At 57.8% G+C, this 16,856-nt stretch overlaps 1 protein-coding gene across 1 annotated transcript; it reads left to right on the top strand.

Moving 5' to 3' along the window:
- Positions 1–14,930: 14,930 nt before the first annotated feature.
- Positions 14,931–16,446, top strand: POU4F3 (POU class 4 homeobox 3). The gene is made up of 3 exons (XM_075715604.1): positions 14,931–15,038; positions 15,304–15,577; positions 15,830–16,446. The coding sequence occupies exons 1-3, from the start codon at positions 14,931–14,933 to the stop codon at positions 16,444–16,446; spliced, it is 999 nt and encodes a 332-aa protein (XP_075571719.1).
- The last annotated feature ends 410 nt before the right edge of the window (positions 16,447–16,856 follow it).

Raw genomic sequence — 16,856 nt, 5'->3', positions numbered from 1 at the left:
AAGATGCAATCAAGTCCTTCAAGGAGGCGGAGTCTTGACGTTGAGTAGGAAATGTTTGGCATTCAGTCCAAAATATTTTTTTCTTCCTACGTGATCAAAATTCATTTTAATGGCAAAAGGGAATAAAAAGAACTTGAAAGGGGGCTAGCATTTTTCTGTGTGTGTCTTTAGATTTTTTTTTTTCCCCCCAAGCTGTTTCTAATATCTGAATGTCCCACTAGTAAGGGAGTGCTGTCCAGTACCGTACCGTATGACAGCTCTTCCTACAGCGATGGATCAGAAACTTGCTGGAAGCCACTTTGAAGAAGCAGGATGTGTTAAGTAACTATTTTAACTGAACAAATACATGAAGGTGAATTATTGCTATAATTATTAGGCCAAGAATCTCTTTAGTAGCTGCAGCCATAACTCTGGAATACAACAATAACTGTATAGAGAAAGGTTCCCCAAAGATGGAAATGTAATTTTAACTTGTCTCTTGCAATGTGGGACCCGGTTCTGTCTCAGCAGCCCGTGGAGCAGGCTGCGTAACGTCTGTCTGGGTCCTTGCTGACGAGACCACTGACGCGAGCGTGTGGTTGAAAATGGAAACGTAAGTTTGACGTCTCTGAAGCCTTCCATGAGCGCTTCCACTGCCTTTTTCCATGACGGATCTACAACTGTGATGATCAAAATGTAAATGGAATAGCTAGAGCTTTTGCTCTCTCTTTCTCCCCAGGATCGTTCCGCAGACAACTTCCAGTTGCTGCCTGTTTTCAGGTAGGTTGATCCGTGCTAGATCCTGGAGGCGTGGAGCCAGGCGTGGAGAACCGCTGCAGGGCCGACAGCGAGGAGGCTGGGGCCAGGTCAGGCGGTGGGAACAGTGTCTGGTCTGGAAGGACAAAACGAGCCTTTAAGGGGCACTTGAACCTCCACTGGGAGGGCCTTTGTTCAGTTTTAGGAGATAAATACAAGAATTGGTGAAAAGTTCCTCCAGCCTACGCTAATTTAGCGTTTTAAAGGCTACCCTGTAGCAGGCAGAAGGATGCAGGGATCCTTCCCGAGCGGGGATCTCCGCACCTCTGCTCCTTGGGGCATCAGCATTGCTTCAGCATCTCGCAGATTTTCTTGCCATTTGGAGACGGGTTTCATTGAAAGGTAAAAGCATCAGATCCAAAGTTACCTAATTTTTTTTTTTTTTTTAAATTTGAAATCTGCATCTTTAGGAATCTGCGTATTTTAAGTATCTGACCTGTATTACCTAAGCAAAGATTTTCACATCACTCGGCTCAAAGGCAGAATGCCGGGTGAGGTGACCGGAATGTCGCCTTTTATCCCTTAAAACGCTGTCTGAGACCGATTTACAGCTGGGAGGCCGCGTGCCGCTCAGCTTCTCAACGCCTGCTTTATCTGAAGCCATGATGTTGTTGCTCCATAACAGGATGCAGCCCAGGATTTATTTTTAATAAATCTGTGGGCATGTGAAGTTGACATTGGACAACTGGAGCTCAGCAGTTGACGCTTTTTTCACGGACGAGCGGAGGGCCAGCGCCGTGTTTCCCCGGTAACTGCTCCCGAGGGTTTGTTTTCGGGAGGGCTCAGAGCAGCAGCAGCCCAGCGGACGAGGCGTCGGTTTCTGCGTGCAGAAAGGCACCGAGCTGCGTTTGGGGGCAATTAGTCAAAGCTGATTTTGTGGGGAGAAGCAGCGGTAATCGGGTAGGTTGAATGCACAAACAAAACGTTTGCCAAACCAAAGCGTGGGATTGTTTTCTCCGCCATAATAATTTTTCATCGTGAGGGGTCATAAGGGGACGCTGCAGTGTGACGCCTCCATGGTCAGCAAGCACCGGGCTCCTCTCAGCCGTTCGTTCGGAAGCGCCCTGGCATGGGTGCCCTTGGCGCTGCGGCAGTGCCGGCGCTGGGGCGGGTTCGGTAGCATCGCTGTCCGCAGGCTGCTTCCCTCCCCTCTCGAGCCCGGCTGCCCCAGCCTCCTCTGTCCCCGTCGGAAGGGTGGGCTGCATCTCCAGGGAGGGAAAGACACGCAGAAAAATCTGTTGGGAACCGTGTAGAACAGGATTTACGTTAATCTCCAGATAAATATATTCCAAAGCAATATCTTCTGTGACCCTAGCAATGGTCATCCTGGAAATCTAATGCGTTTTACTGCTATTTGCTTATTTTATTTTCAATTTGCTCTTAAACGTGCTTTCACAATGGTAAACTCGGTTACAGTGATACAGATTTTTATGTACTGCTTCTGTACACTTTCAATATTTTCTGCTTGCTGTCTTGCCTTTAACCCTAGTATAAATTGAAAATTTACAAACTTACTCAGCTCTGTTTTTGCAGCTTTCGTATGACCTGAAAATTGTGTAAGTAGAAAAAGCTGATGTTCTGTGTTTTAAACTTGTGATTGCATGAATGTTGCATGAATGTTGCATGCATGTTGCATGCACGAGGCAGGATCATTCTGGCACTCGACAAGGAGCGATCGTTTCCACTCTGGCCACGTCTCAAAAGCGGCATCCATTTACCACGCCTGGGTCCCGTGCGTGGGGACTGTGTCTGCTTCGGTTCAGTAATGTCTTTGCCGTAAGAGATTCCACAGGGATGCGCGTGACGCAGCGAGTCGCACGGTGCTGCTTGCCCTCGGGGGGGAGCGAGGTCTGGCCTTGCCGCGCCGCGGAGGTCGGTGCTGGCGGGGCTGGCGCTGGCAGGCAGCGCCGAAGCAGACTTTTGCTGCCATTGCTCCCGCTTTGCGTGTGTCACGTGAACAAACCGGGGGGTTCACTGCGAGACACAGCGACTGGAGGGCAGAAACGGTCGCGGTGAACCGCCAAGGCGCAGCGAGAGCGGTTTTTGCTCTGAGAGGGCAGCGGTGACGCTCTGCTGAGATAAACCTGCCCTGGTTCACAAGCTGGGCGTCCAAACCTGGGCAGCAAAGGGCGGCTGGACCTGGAGGACTGAGGGATTTCCTTGGCCTGTTGTGTCCCCGCAGCAGGCTCAAATGGCAGAACTGATGATATCCCTAAATGCCCCACTTCCCCCGGGTCTCCCCCCCTTCCTCCCGCAAAAGAAAAACAAGAGTGTTTTCACTACTTCTTTATGGCATCTGGCAGATAGACTTTTTGTCAGAAACAGCCTTCAGATTTGAACTGCAAAAAGCATTTCATCTGCTCCATATACTGCAGCCCGCACCAAGGCTGTAAGAGTTGGTGTGCCCGCTCCGGGTGCAGCCGGCTGTGGTGGAGGCGAGCGGGGAAACCCCCGGCAGCGACGGCAGCGGCCCCAGCGCCAGCCAGCGACGGCAGCGGCCCCGGCGCCAGGCAGCGGGTGATGCGGGGACACGTGTGTCCGTCGAGGTCGCCTTTGCTCCGGGAGCGGTCGATTCGGTCGGGCGCTGCATCGGCTCTCGCTGACGGACGGCATGCAGGCTGCAGCACGGCCGTGGCTGCAAGCGCTCGAGAGGCGAAAACGTGCGTCCGGCAGCCCGGGGACAGCCCTTGCCAGCGCCGGGGAGGTGCAGGAAGGAGCCCCAGGGCCAGGCAGGCACCCGCCCGGCACCAGCGTCGACCCCAGCGCCGGGGTTTGACCGCTGCGGTGTTATTCATCTTATTTTTTAGGAGTGGAACCCCGTTTTGTCTGGCTGTGCCTTGATCCTGTCGGTGCAGCACCGCGGAGAGCACCGCACCGAGTGACGTTTTTGAGTTAATCATAGCCCTAGTCTGCGCATCTCGCACCGATAACCTTAGAGCACTTCTGCTCTGTGATTTATTTAAATGCTAATAAATTATACATTTCCGGCACTTTAGTAATTCATGTGAGAATTATTTGGAGTCAACTCAACATAACGTACCTCTGTGTGCTCTCTGCTGGCTAAAGATCTGTCAGACAACAATTGCATCTGCTCTTCGCTTTTTAACGTGAATTTGGGGTGTCTGTGGGTCAAAGAAGGGTGAGGACGACTTCTTGGACAAGCACGCTTGCAACTGCTGATGTCCCTGTTATGAAAGAGGGAGTCGAGTCTAGATTCGGATAAAAGTATATGCGACTGTGAGCATATGTAGGCCTATAAGAAAGTATTTTCAGGCTGTATTTGTATGCAGTGGAAGCTTTAATGTCAGCATGTGGGGTTTGATGTGACAGGGAGAAAAGTAATGAGGCTTGTTAATTTAACTACAAAATACGTTAATGTCTGAGTTTTGCCTGAGGTGGGAGGAACGGATTCTTACGGATTTGCACTGCCCCAAAACCGTTTGATTGTTCATCTGGGGAAAAGCCTAATAAAGGGCTGCAAAACTTGATGCCACGAGCTTTAGGGGGCCGTGCTTCCCTAAACCAGGGGAGGAAAGACCCCCAGAACGCAACGTGTGGGGATCCAAATGATAAAATCTGCAAAGCTGTGCAGAACTGGCGGCAAAGCCTTGCGCCGTGTCTGAGCCCAAGCCCGCCCGCTGCAGCAAGCAGCCTCGCACCGTCGCAGGCAGTTTTGCGGAGCAGAGCAAGCGCTCTGCTCCTGCCGCAAACCCTCGCAAACGGCCACGCTGCTTTCCAGCTCCTCTCAAAGCCCGCAGAGCTCCGGAGAAGGAGCTGGTGCAATGTGCAAGAAGCGTCAGCAACAGAGCATTGCTCCGACCGGTGCGAAACCCTTGTTTAGTGCCCTCTGTAAGTAGAGTTGTAATCTTTAAACGCCTTTCCTGAGCAAGCCTAATTTCATCACCGGTTCCTGTGCAGCTGTTGACGTGGCACCTTTTGGGACGCTGCTAGGAGCAGGGGCCCGCAGCGCTCCCCAGGCAGCCCCGTCGGGAGAGCGGCCCCAGCCGCAGGAGCGGGGCTGGCTGCGGGGCGCCAGCCGGGCGACGCTGTTGCGGTTGCCGTGCTGAGCCGGCTTTCAGACGGGGTGCAAGCTCCTGTCCCTGCCCACGCCTCACCACGGCCCGTACTGCCCTAGGCTTGCTCCTCATGCTGCTGTGGCTCAGGGCCGGGCTTTGAACTGTTCCCTCCATTGCCCAAGCTCTCAGCGGCTTTGGGAGCAGCCAGCACCTTCCCTGCAGCGTCTGCGCTCCCCGGGCCACGCTTCCCTGGCAAAACCCGAGTGCAGGTATCCCCTGGATGTCTCACGTTTTTGTGCAGGCAACACAAACCGTTCCACAACAGGCAGCACCGCCGGGCCGGGAGCCGGTGCGGACACAAACGCGGGGCGGGTGCTGGTGGAACCACGCTGCCCGCGGGTCCCGGGTCCTGCCAGCGCGGCGGCCGAGCGCCGGGTCAGGAGCTGAGCACGGCGTTCCTTCGGGAGTACACCCCAGGGATTTCTCTAATGCTTTTCATACCTAAACTTTTTGCTACTTTGGAAATATTTCTTGCCTATAGGGCTTCTAACCGGGGTGCTTGCAGCTAAACGTAAAGCAGCTTAAGGAACTTGAGATTTTCTTCTCCTGATCGCAACAGGGCGGCGTGGTGCATCCGATAGCTGAAAAATTGTGCAAGAAGCAAAGAGGTGTCACACCAAAGACACGCAGAGCTGCTAAAGCACCGTGTAACGCGTGCAGCCAGCCAGCGCCTGCCGCGGCCCCGCGGCCTCTTCGCCAGGAGCCGCAGGAACCTGCGGCCCGTGGGCGCTGGCACTGACGCGGGCTCGCGTGGGCGCGTCGCTGACGGCACGCAGTGCTGGCCAGCAGCCGTTTGTTTTCCCCGAGCTCGGACGCAGCCGTCGGTGTGACTTCTTCAATGAATCCCCAAGAAACGTGACCATGGCAGGGATGAGTTTAGCATCAGGTGACAGGGTTTCTCCCCACCTCCCTTTGACTGTTACATTTTAATTTCAAATTTTAATGAAGATTTCAGGGAGCGTTAATGTAACAGGGATGTGAAGACAGCACAAAGCCGAATAATTTTACAGAGCGACAGGCGCAGCAGCAGCCAGCAGCTTCCCGGCGTCCGTGCTCCCTGCAGCGGGCAGCCTGCGGGGCATCGACACCTCCTCTCCTGGAAACCGCCCCGGACCGCGACACGGGGTCCCATGGTGCCTCACCAATCTGGAACAAGTTCGGAACGAATCCCAAGGCAGATGCGATGGGAGATTGTTTGTTAGAGCACCTGGAGCGGGAAAATTCTGGGTTCGGTTATTAAACTGACAGTCAGCTTGTTTGGGGATCGTGGGAGGGAAGGGCTTTACCTGCTGCAGCTGCAATCGCTCCAGCTCCGAGCAGCTTGACCTTCTTGGAGTAGTTTTAAGGTGCAGCTGCTCTAATGGAACTTTGGACCATGATGGGCATTAGAGGAGAGATTTTGTGCTATGGGCAAGTCTTAAAATCCCTTTGATTTGGAAAAGTTTTTTGGACGTTTCTTGGATTTTTTTTTTTCCACTTCAAAAGTAGAAAAATCTATGTATTTGCTCTTACTGCTTTATAGATGGTGGCCAAAACGTGGCAAATGTGAGACAAACAGCAGTGTTGGGAGCAAGGGGTGAGGATGCTGAACGGCTTTCTCTGGCACCGTTTGCCTGAGTTTTCTTACTGCTGGATTTTGCTGGGCAGCGTAGGGTCATGCCTATTTCTGCTCCACACACCCTGTGCTCCTTTGGCTGGATGTGGGGCAAACACCTCTTGCTGAATTAGATGGAGAATGTTTAAGAGTCTCTGCTTAAATGCACGCTGAGCAGTCCCTGCTCTGCTCTTGTTCAAGAAATAAACAATTTCACGGCAACCAAAAAAGTAGCTTTGGGCCACTGAATTTTGGCAAGGCAAGAGGATTCTGAGTCCTTTTTTGGCTACGTACTCTTTGTCCCTTTGAAGGAAATATGTTTTTAATTCCGTTTAGCATTTCAAGCTCTTGTTTGAAAGCAACTTGTTCTCTATGCTTCGATTTTTTTAAAATATTTTTTTTTCTAAACAAAGCCATGAATTTTTAAGAGTGTTCTGTTAGGCAAACGTCTAAACAGCAACATCTTGGGAGGTTCAGTTCATTCATTCACCCAGATAAAGGCCCAGCATGAAAAGTCAGCCCTCGAACCTGTCGGCGGTCTCCGCTCCTGCTGCTGCCGGCGGCCCTGGTGCGGTGCCGTCCCCCGGGCCCGCAGTGCGCCCGCCGACCTCCCGCCGGGGCGCAAAGCACCCCACGTGCCAAAGGCAGGTTTTCTTCAAATATCCGGTCTCTGTTTGAGGCCTGAGCAGCTGAATCCTGGTTCTTCCTTTTTCCTTTGGTTGGATTTTTGTTTTCCTTGTCTCATTCCCTTAATTTTTCCTACGAAGGGCCGACTCCGAAAGGCCTGGAAGCCGGCCAGGAGCTGCCCGTAGCTCTTTCCCCACAGTTTGGTCCGGTCTGCAGCCGGTGCTGAGCCGGGGAGGGTTTCAGCCCAACCTTACGACAACCGATGGTGTTAAAAAGCAGCAGCGACCCCGGTTTCCCGTCGGAGAAATGCGCAAACTAAGGGCCAGGCGTTGGGTGCAGCGGGGTAAAGCGTATCAGTGTTGCTCCTTCTCCACCCTCCCCAAGATTGGCCTGACAAAGATACAGCTCTTTGACTTGTTGATTAGCAAAAGCATTAGCAGACCTGTTTCAGGCCATGAATAATTAATGTTTGCTCCTCATTAATTTCTTGTGGAACAGAGTCCTCTTAGACTACGTTCAGATGGATTTCTAGAATTAGGAGCAAATGTAACGAGAAAGAGATGCCTGACAGGTAAGTGCTCTGTTCCCCCCCCCCTACACCCCCAGAAAATATTGCCATGTTGCCCCTATTACCTCCATCAGGAACGGATCGGGTTTATTTTTAACAAGCACTGATGTGTCCTTTGTTACAATTTTAATTTCAGGGAATGATACAAGAAACAAGTTCTATAATTCATGCACGTTACAAACGAGTACAAGGAAGACCTCCCAGTTAGCATGAACTGTCTGGCATCTTGCATTCCTGGGACCTCAGATCAAAACCTTGTTTACTGAAAAATTCAAAAATGAGATTGCATCAGCTTCCCAAACGCTACTGCTGGATGGCAGGCTGTTTGTTCTGCCTCCATTAAACAAGCATTTCAGTGCTGCGGCGGAGCTTCGGCACTTATTTTCTAATGCGGCCACAATGCTTTTCTAATACTCAAGGCTTTTTTAGTTTCTATCTAGGATTAATACTCGCAAGCGCCCACTCAGCCTCTGGAGCTGCCTGCGCCCGCTGCCTGCACCCAGTAACACGCCCAAGACTTTGCTCCCCGGGAGCAACTGCATGCAGCCGGCAAAACCTCGTGTTTTATTTTTAATTGCAGAAGACGAGAGCGAGCACTTACAATTTAATCTGAAGCAGCGCGCAAACCCCAGGTGCTTCCCCTTTCCTCTCCATGGAAGGAAATCCAGCGCCGGCCCGGCTGCCCAGCCCTTGGGGAGCACGGCCGGCGGGCTGGCGTGCGGCAGCCCACGCGGAGCGGACCCGCAGGCGTTCCCTGCCCGCAGAGCCAGCCCGGCCTCGCCGAGGTGAAGAGCTGCGAGGGATGGAGTCCTGGGAGGGAAACTTCACGGCTGCTTCCAGCACCGCGAGCAATAGGACTTGCGTGCAGTCACTCCACTTCCCACAACCCTTCCCGACCCGCGGGTTTCCCTCCCTGGCCTTTTCAACCCAGGCTTTCCAGGTCTCAGCCGCGCCAGCGGCCGCAAGGTCGGAACAGCAAAAGACAAATCATGGAGGAGAAAGATAAGGGACAAAAGCACATGTGGCAACATCTGCTTCTTGAGTCAGATTAGTCGCAAGTGCTGTCGTTAACGGGTCGGCACCAAGACCCACAACCCGTGCGGAAAATGTGCGGTCACCACGGGGACTCGCGGGGAGGTCCGGTACGTCCGGGGGACATCGGGCAGAGCCAGGGCATGGAGGCACCCCCGCCCGGCCGGGAAAGCCCGTGCTCGGAGCAGAGGGTGCCGATCCGCTCGGGTGCCGGCGGCAGAGCCGCACGGCTCAGGAACGCTTGCTGCTGGAGCAGGTCGGTAACGCTGATAAGTACTTTCTGGAAACTTGTTGCTCTTGTCTCAAAGAAATGCCATGCCTTTATTGTTCTCTCAAATCCCTGGAAGGAGGAGTAATCCGGCAGCCACAGCGTGGTTAAGAGATGATGTCTGCAGCCGTGTAACGGTGTTCATTGCAGTTTTCTGACTTAATCTATTGTCACTATTCTCTTCCAGGCTCTGGCAATTTTCAGGGTAAGCAGTCTGTCAGCGAAAGCTGTGTGTCCTGCTGCGCGTTTATGTTACTTCACCGAAGCGCCGTTTCCCCGGGTGGATGCCGGGAGTCTGCTGCGGCGAGCTCCGAACCCGCTCTGCCGCGTGCCAGGCACCTCGGCGCGCCCAGCCCTGCCCGCGCCACGACCTCCAGCCCCGGGGAGAGCGCGGGCACCGTCCCCCGTCCCTCACCACCCCGGTCCTCACGGCCGGCGCGGCTCTCCACATCCATGGCTCCGGGTCTTCGCCCATTTTTCTGAATGCTGGCACCAGCAGCGACCTTCATTTTCCTGAGCTGCGCCAGGTTGGTCAGACTGACCCCGGCTGCACGGGGGCTGTACGTCGCGCTGCAGAAGCTTGCAGCACTCACCGTCAGCGTGCAGCTTGGTGACCGGAGCTGCGGGGCTTTACCAGGTGTTGTGGGACGCGGTGCCGAGTGCCGGCTGGCTCTAGCGTTGGTTTCACAGCTCGTCTCGGCCGCTGTCAGGGACGCGCAGCTTGGGCTCAGCCCTGCGGCAGCCGGTGGGAGCACCCCTCCTGCGGCTCCGTGCTTCTTCCCGTCTCCAAGCTCGTCCCTGCGTGCGGGGCTGCGGTGACCCTCGGCAAGCTGCTGAGCCCCCCGGCGCCCGGCCCGTTCGCACGGGGAGGTGGCTCAGGAGCGGTGGGAGCTGCGCTTTGGTCTTCAAGCGCCTGCAAGACGGCTCTGCTGCAGGACCCGGCCGAGCATCTCTGCTGAGCCGTCCCTTCGTGGCGACGCCGCTTGCGGCTTTTCTCTCTGAAACAGTTTCCATCCCACCCCCGCCGTATTAAACACGTCCCAGAATGAGGATGGTCCTTCCCTGGCCCCTCGCTTTAACCCTTAAAGTTCTTCTTCAAAACACCCTTACAGCACCCCCCACTCTCTCCAGCCTTCTCTGCTGGGTCAGGCCCGGCTGAGCGCTCGCCGCACCCGCACCCAGGTGCCGTCGTAACGCTGCCTCTGCTTGACCCCCGTTACCTTCAGCCCCGCTGAACGGGCTGCTCTCAGACCCGAGCTCTGGGTGACGTGCTGTAGCCTCGCAGACGTCCTCGCGGTCAGCCCCCTCCTTTGAAAGCCTGGCGCGGTGCGGCCTCGCTACTGAGCCGGGCAGCTCCCGCAGCTTAGCAACTTTCTTTTTGCTTTGTTAAGCTGGGCTCTTCATTCTCCTTAATGAAGAAGAGAATCCAGCCAGGTAATTGATGCTTGGCCGTTTAGCTGATGAATAATTGACCGTCTGGGTAAACCGAGATATTTCCTCGATCGGATTGCGCAATGGAACAGCCATATCGTACTGGGTGCGGCGTGGCTTGCACTTTTAGGGTGCTAGAAACGCGCTGTGTAAACCCAGCTCCTGCAGGAACCTTCCGAAGTCGCCGCTCCTCGCTCTTCCTTCGCACAGATCAGGCATTTTGTGATAACAGGCTGCGCCTCAGCAAGGGAACTTATTTTATCACGTGACTCTTGAGTCGGGTCTGAAAAACACGACTTTTTTATCAGATGCGCGGCAAAGACAAACACTAGGGCGCGACCGAGGAACCGGCAGGCCTCGGGCAGGGCAGGGAGCGAGGGCTCGCGGGCGGGAGGCAGAAGCGGGACGCGGGGCTGCGCTCCCCCGGCGAGCAGGAGGAAAGGATCTGCGCGCGAGCTGTGCGTGCTTCGGCTGACGCGCGGATCGTGAAAGGTGACGTATCGCCATAGCCTGCCCCAGAAGAGCCAGATTTGCAGGAAATTGCGTGGTTGTTTTAAATAGCAATTGAAGAAAATTTAATGGGGCAAGTTATGTTGGCTTTGTGGCTGTAATGGGTAGTGCTGCTTACAGCCCGTTGTAGGGAGGGTATTCGCATGAATCGTCTGTTAAATAACACCTGTTTATATTTCAAACTTCCCATCAGCCCTGTGTAAGCATTTACTGTATAATTTTTAAACTAAATTCAACAAATACAATGAAACCAAGAGCCTATCGACAACACTGACTGTGATGGGCTTTGAATTAAATTCTAAAGAACAGAATATTTTTATATGTTTGGAAAATGGATAGCAATCTTTGGATTGTGACAAAGAATAAAATAGCACACATTTTTAATCTGGCTTTTGCCTGCAATGAGTCACTAGCACTGTTTCGTCAGGGTATGGGTTCGGTGGGTTTTTTCCTTCCAGAAATACTATTAATTATTTACTGGTATGTGAATGATCTCTGAAATCTATTGCAGTGACACGTTTGAGTCTGCAGATAGTTTTTGATGGCAAACCATCTGGGCTCTTTTAACTTGTTATTGTTTATCCTTTGGACTTCTCTGTTTGTAAGGTGTAACATCAGTAGACGGGGCCAGGAACATCAATATTTTACAGCTTTAATTAAAGGGAGCTCAGCAGCTAGATTACCCGCTCCTGTTTCTTTCAAAGCGGCTGCCTTTGGGAGGAAAGGGAAAGGCTGTGCTTAAAAGGGGCAGCCAGGACAGGTGTTCCTGGGGTGGGCTGGGACACAAGACGCGTCTGAGCTGCGACACGCGCCCCGAACCCAGCTCCATGTCCAAACGTGCGGCGCTCGGCTGCGGCGCGTCCTCCCAGCAGCGCGTGCAGCAGCAGACGGGAGCAGGGGAAGGAGTTGGAGGGCTCCGACATCTCCGCCTTGCTTGACCGGGAAGGAAGCAACAGCAGAGAGATGGGAAAAAGGTGCCGGTGCAGCGTAAATGCTCTCGGAGCCGGGGATGGGGAGACGCGCTCTGACGAGCAGGCGCTACCTCGGGCTTCGTACCCAGCTTTCTGTTCGCATCTTATTTACATTAACGAGGCAGCACTAAATAAAGGGAGGATTAAAAACGAAACAAAGGCCTGAAACTTACCCCGCTATTAATTACTTCCAACATAGCAGGACTGCCCATAAACACGGTGCCACTTTAGATAAAACATTCACGCAGCGATTTAGGCCCTCTACAATATAAATTATTTCCTTTAATTTTTTTATCATAAATCAGGGCATGGAGCTTTGCGGCAACGCGCGGGTCCCCATGTCCCCCCCAACGGGAGGGAGCTGCTTTGCCCGCCCGCCCCCCCACAGCCCGACCCCTGCGCCCCTCCCCGGCTGCGCTCCTCGGGTGGGGAGACGGGTGCAGGGCAGCCACGGCCTTGCGCATCCCACGCATCCCACGCACCCATCCTAGGCAACCCCTCCGTGCATCCCCTCCGTGCATCCCATGCATCCCACACACCTGCCCTGTGCATCCCGTGCATCCCACGCACCCACCCTGCGTGCCCCGCGCATCCCGCGCATCCCCTCCACACACCACGCGCACCCACCTTGCGCACCCCACGCATCCCGCACATCCCCCCTGTGCACCCCACGCACCCTGCACACCCACCCTGCGCATCCCGCGCATCCCCCCCGCGCACCCCACGCATCCCGCGCACCCACCCTGCGCATCCCGCGCATCCCCCCTGTGCACCCCACACACCCCGCGCACCCACCCTGCGCATCCCGCGCATCCCCCCTGTGCACCCCACAGATCACACCCTGCGCTCCCCACGCATCCCGCACACCCCACGCACCCCCTCCGCACATCCCGGCGGGAGGAGCGGCTCGCTAGATGTGCGTGGCAGGCCCTGAATCTCTCCTTGTGGGGTGAATGACAAAACAGGCTGCTTCTGCCGTCCAGCCCGCATCTCCACCTGCTCCGAGACGCAGAGGCAAGGTGTCGCGAGCAGCTTCGCAGTGGGCGCGTTCCCTAAACGAGGCACCTCCCCAGCAGCACCCCTCCCGTCCTCTGCCCACCACACCAAGGTCAATACATTGTCAGGAATCATGGAATCACGGAATGCTTTGGGTGGGCAGGGCCCTTCAGAGCCCACCCAGCCCAGCCCCTGCAGTGCCAGGGACAGCTTTAACCAGCCCAGGGTGCTCACAGCCCCGTCCAGCCTGGCCTGGGATGTTCCCAGGGATGGGGCCTCCACCGCCTCTCTGGGCAACCTGTGCCAGTGCCTCACCGCCCTCACTGTAAAACATTTCTTCCTTATGTCCAGTCTAAATCTATTCTTCTGTAGTTTAAATCCATTATTCCTTGTCCTGTCGACAGGGAAACCAAGACAGCAATTCCTTTGGCTCTTGAGCAGTTTTTATTAAGGCTCGTAAAACTCTTGGAAACTTTAAATCTAGGTGTAGATTTTAATTTTGTTTAAGAACTTCAAATTCACGCTTGCAAAGCACTTACGTCCCTGCGTTGTCCCATATAGGGCAGATTTACCCGGTGTGCAATAAACCAATCTCTGGACCATCAAAGTCTTGTAGTGTCTGAGGATGTGTGAGGATTAGGAGAAAGCAAAACCAAAATGACAGCTCAGGAGCAGAATTATGGCAGCCTCAGGACTATTTTTCTTGGGGGGGATCGTTGTTTCTCTGCTTTCTGGCACTGAGCCGAGGAGCGGGTGTTTCCAGCCCGCAGCACGTATGTGGCCGTGGCACAGCTCCGGTCCCCCCGCCAGCTTCCAGGGCTTAACTCGCTCAGCATCTCTCGGTTTACTTCACTCCTGCAGTTGGGAATATATTTTACAGGATGAAGGGGGGGAGAGAGAGCCTGTGTCTGTATCCGTGCCCGTGTCCGTGTGGCTGCAGGGTGATTTCAGCCACCGAGGGAAGGGCAGCACCAGTGTCACCCTGACCCCCGCCGCGCCCGGAGCTGCGGCTCTGCTCGGGGACCTCAGAGCCTCTCCGGAACCTGAAGCTGAACCGACGACATTTAAGCAGCCCCACGCTCTCCCCAGACAGAGACTCTGATTTCTCACAATTCCTCTTGAAAACAAATTCCTCAGTGGAAATATTTCCTTGCGCTTTCCGAGTCGTCACGGCAGTCCTGCCCGTGGCCCCGGTGGACGCTGCCACCGGTTGAATTCCCCCCCTGGCCCCACCGCTCGGCTCTGGGGGGCTTCGCCAGAGTCAGAAGCGCGGGATGGACCCCGAGTGCCGATCCCTGCGGGCACCCGAGGGGACAGGGTGCCGGGGCAGGGCTGCCGGACAGCCGAAAGGCAAGCTGGCGGTGGCCAGTGCTGGGCTCGGCGACACCGGGGGGCCGGGAGCACTGCCCGCTGCTGTGGCACGGCCGTGGTGCCCGGGGACACGCTGCCCGCTCCGCCGCCCTGTCGGGGGAGCGAGGGCCCCGGGCTCTCCAGGCTGCGGGGGGCTGCGGGGGGCTGCGGGGCAGAATTTTGGCATGGGGTGAGGGGCCGGTGCCGGCACGGGTGGACGCAGCCACAGCCCGCGCCCCGGCAGCCGGTCCCTGGGCAAGGATGGTCCCACTGGTGCCAGCTGCAGCCCCTGGGCTCTGCCCACGCGGAAGGGCCCCCTCCTCCCGCGCCCCGCACGCTCCTCGCCGGCCGAGGGACGGGCAGGACCCGAGCGGGGGGCACCAGCCGCGGGGGGCACCGGGCCCCGGCCCCACGCCCGCCCCGACGGCGCGGCCCGAGCGGGGGCTGGAGGGCGGCCGGGGCCAAGGGTCGCGGGGCCGGGGGCGGGGGGTGGGGGGGGTGGGGGGGGGGGGGTGTCCCGCTGCCCTAGGCCCCCTGCGGCGCGACACGCGTGGGCGGCCCCACCCCGGGCAGCAGCGCTGTAAGAGGAGCGAAGCCAGCGGGGCGGGGGGCGCGGGGGGAGCGCTGCCATGAGCACCGCGTGCTCGGGCAGCAGCGGGAGCCAACGCCGAGCCCATGCCGGGGGCTGCAGCCTGCGGGCCGCGCCGGGGCGATGGCCACGGCCACCGAGCAGCCGTCCGCCGCCCCGCAGCTGCGCAAGCTCCCCAGCCCGCACGCCGGCGCAGAGGCGATGCGCGGAGCTGGCCTCCCGGCCCCGCAGGTATGTAGCCCGGGCGTCGGTAGCGCTTTTGAGGCACATTTTCTGACAGGCGCCGGCTTAATGTTTTTTTCATGTCGGCAGAACAATCACGCGTCTTGGAACCTCTCTCCCCCCTCTCCCGCTCCCGTCTCCGAGCCACACGTCTGCGTGAGCGCGGCGGCCTTCGTATTAATTTTTATGACCCGAGCTCTCGAGGAGGAACGGCAGTGCCGGGGGCGATGACACTATTCCCTGCTGACCCCGCCATGCGCCTTCTCGCCTGCAGCTGCAGGGCAATATATTCGGGAGCTTAGACGAGAGCCGGCTGGCCCGCGCCGAAGCTCTGGCAGCCGTCAACATCGCCCCACACGCCAAGGGCCACCGCCGCCACCGCCGCCACCCGCCGCCACCACCGCCACCACCGCCCTTCAAGCCGGACGCCAGCTGCCCCGCCAGCAGCGGCCTCCCCTGCGCCGCGCCCCCGCCCCCCACCGCGCTGGCCGCCCCCCCGCACCCGCTGCTGGCCGGCGGCGAGCTGCCGGAGCACCCCTCGCTGGCCAGCAGTGAGCTGCCGGAGCACCCCTCGCTGGCCAGCAGTGAGCTGCTGGAGCACCCCTCGCCCTCGTTGGCTGCCGGCGAGCTACTGGAGCACCCCTCGACCTCGCTGGCCACTGGCGAGCTGCCGGAGCACCCCTCATTGGCCGCCAGCGAGCTGCTGGAGCACCCCTCGCTGGCCGCTGGCGAGCTGCTGGAGCACCCCTCGTTGGCCGCCGGCGAGCTGCTGGAGCACCCCTCGTCCTCGCTGGCCGCCGGTGAGCTGCTGGAGCACCCCTCACCCTCACTGGCCGCCAGCGGGCCGCAGCCGCCTGCCCTGCCCGCGCCACTGCCGCTGCCGGCCCTGGGCCCCCTGGCCGTGGGTCCCCTGGCGGGGCTGCCGCCGCCCGCCGTGCCCGAGGTGCAGCCGGACCCACGGGAGCTGGAGGCCTTCGCCCAGCGCTTCAGGCAGCGGCGGGTGCGGCTGGGGGTGACCCAGGCCGACGCGGGGGCGGCGCTGGCGGCGCTGCAGCTGCCGGGCGTGGGCTCGCTGAGCCAGAGCACGATCTGCCGCTTCGAGTCGCTGACGCTGTCGCACAACAACATGGCAGCGCTGCGGCCCGCGCTGCAGGCCTGGCTGGAGGCCGCCGAGGCCGCGCACCGCCTCCGCCCCGCCGCCCCCGAGCCGCTGGCCGGCGCCAAGCGCAAGCGGGCCTCGATCGCCGCCCCCGAGAAGCGCTCGCTGGAGGCCTGCTTCGCCCTGCAGCCCCGGCCCTCCTCCGAGAAGATCGCCGCCATCGCTGAGAAGCTGGACCTCAACAAGAACGTGGTGCGCGTCTGGTTCTGCAACCAGCGCCAGAAGCAGAAGCGCATGAAGTACTCGGCGGGGCGCTGACGGCCCCCCGGCCCTGGCCACCCCGACGGCGCAGCCCCGCCAGACCCCCGCGATGCACCGAGCGCAGCGGCGGGGCCAAGGGGCCTCCGCTCCCGGACCCCCGCGACGGGCGGGAGGGGCCACGCCAGGCTGGGTGCCGCTGCCCGCCCCGTCCTGCCCGCTCCGGAATAAAGCTTTATTTTTCAACCCGAAGGGACGCGTCGTTCCTCGCCGGCAGCGCCGAAGAAGCGATTTGCAAGTGCAGAAGCAACGAAAAACCTTCGGCCGGGGGGTCCCAGGTCCCCCCCGCAGCCCCCCCCCCGCCGGGTGAGAACGAACCCCCCCCCCCCAACAAAACCTCCGGCGGGCTCGTTGCTGATGCTGTTTAAAGGGGGGAAAAGGCTTTTATTTACGATTCCCAGAAGCACCTT

The sequence above is a fragment of the Pelecanus crispus genome, chromosome 8, assembly GCF_030463565.1.
Source record: "Pelecanus crispus isolate bPelCri1 chromosome 8, bPelCri1.pri, whole genome shotgun sequence".
In the NCBI taxonomy this organism is placed as follows: Eukaryota; Metazoa; Chordata; class Aves; order Pelecaniformes; family Pelecanidae; genus Pelecanus; species Pelecanus crispus.
The sequence above is the reverse complement of the archived record's forward strand: the minus strand, read 5'-3'. Positions and strand labels throughout refer to the sequence as shown.

What these genes read in the sequence shown, in the direction of transcription:
- POU4F3 (XM_075715604.1), top strand. Translation starts at nt 14,931, where the DNA reads ATGGCCACGGCCACCGAGCAGCCGTCCGCCGCCCCGCAGCTGCGCAAG. An exon ending in CTGGCCTCCCGGCCCCGCAG is followed by an intron (nt 15,039 to 15,303) that starts GTATGTAGCCCG and finishes TCTCGCCTGCAG; the next exon opens with CTGCAGGGCAATATATTCGG. An exon ending in GGAGCACCCCTCGCTGGCCA is followed by an intron (nt 15,578 to 15,829) that starts GCAGTGAGCTGC and finishes CGCTGGCCGCCG; the next exon opens with GTGAGCTGCTGGAGCACCCC.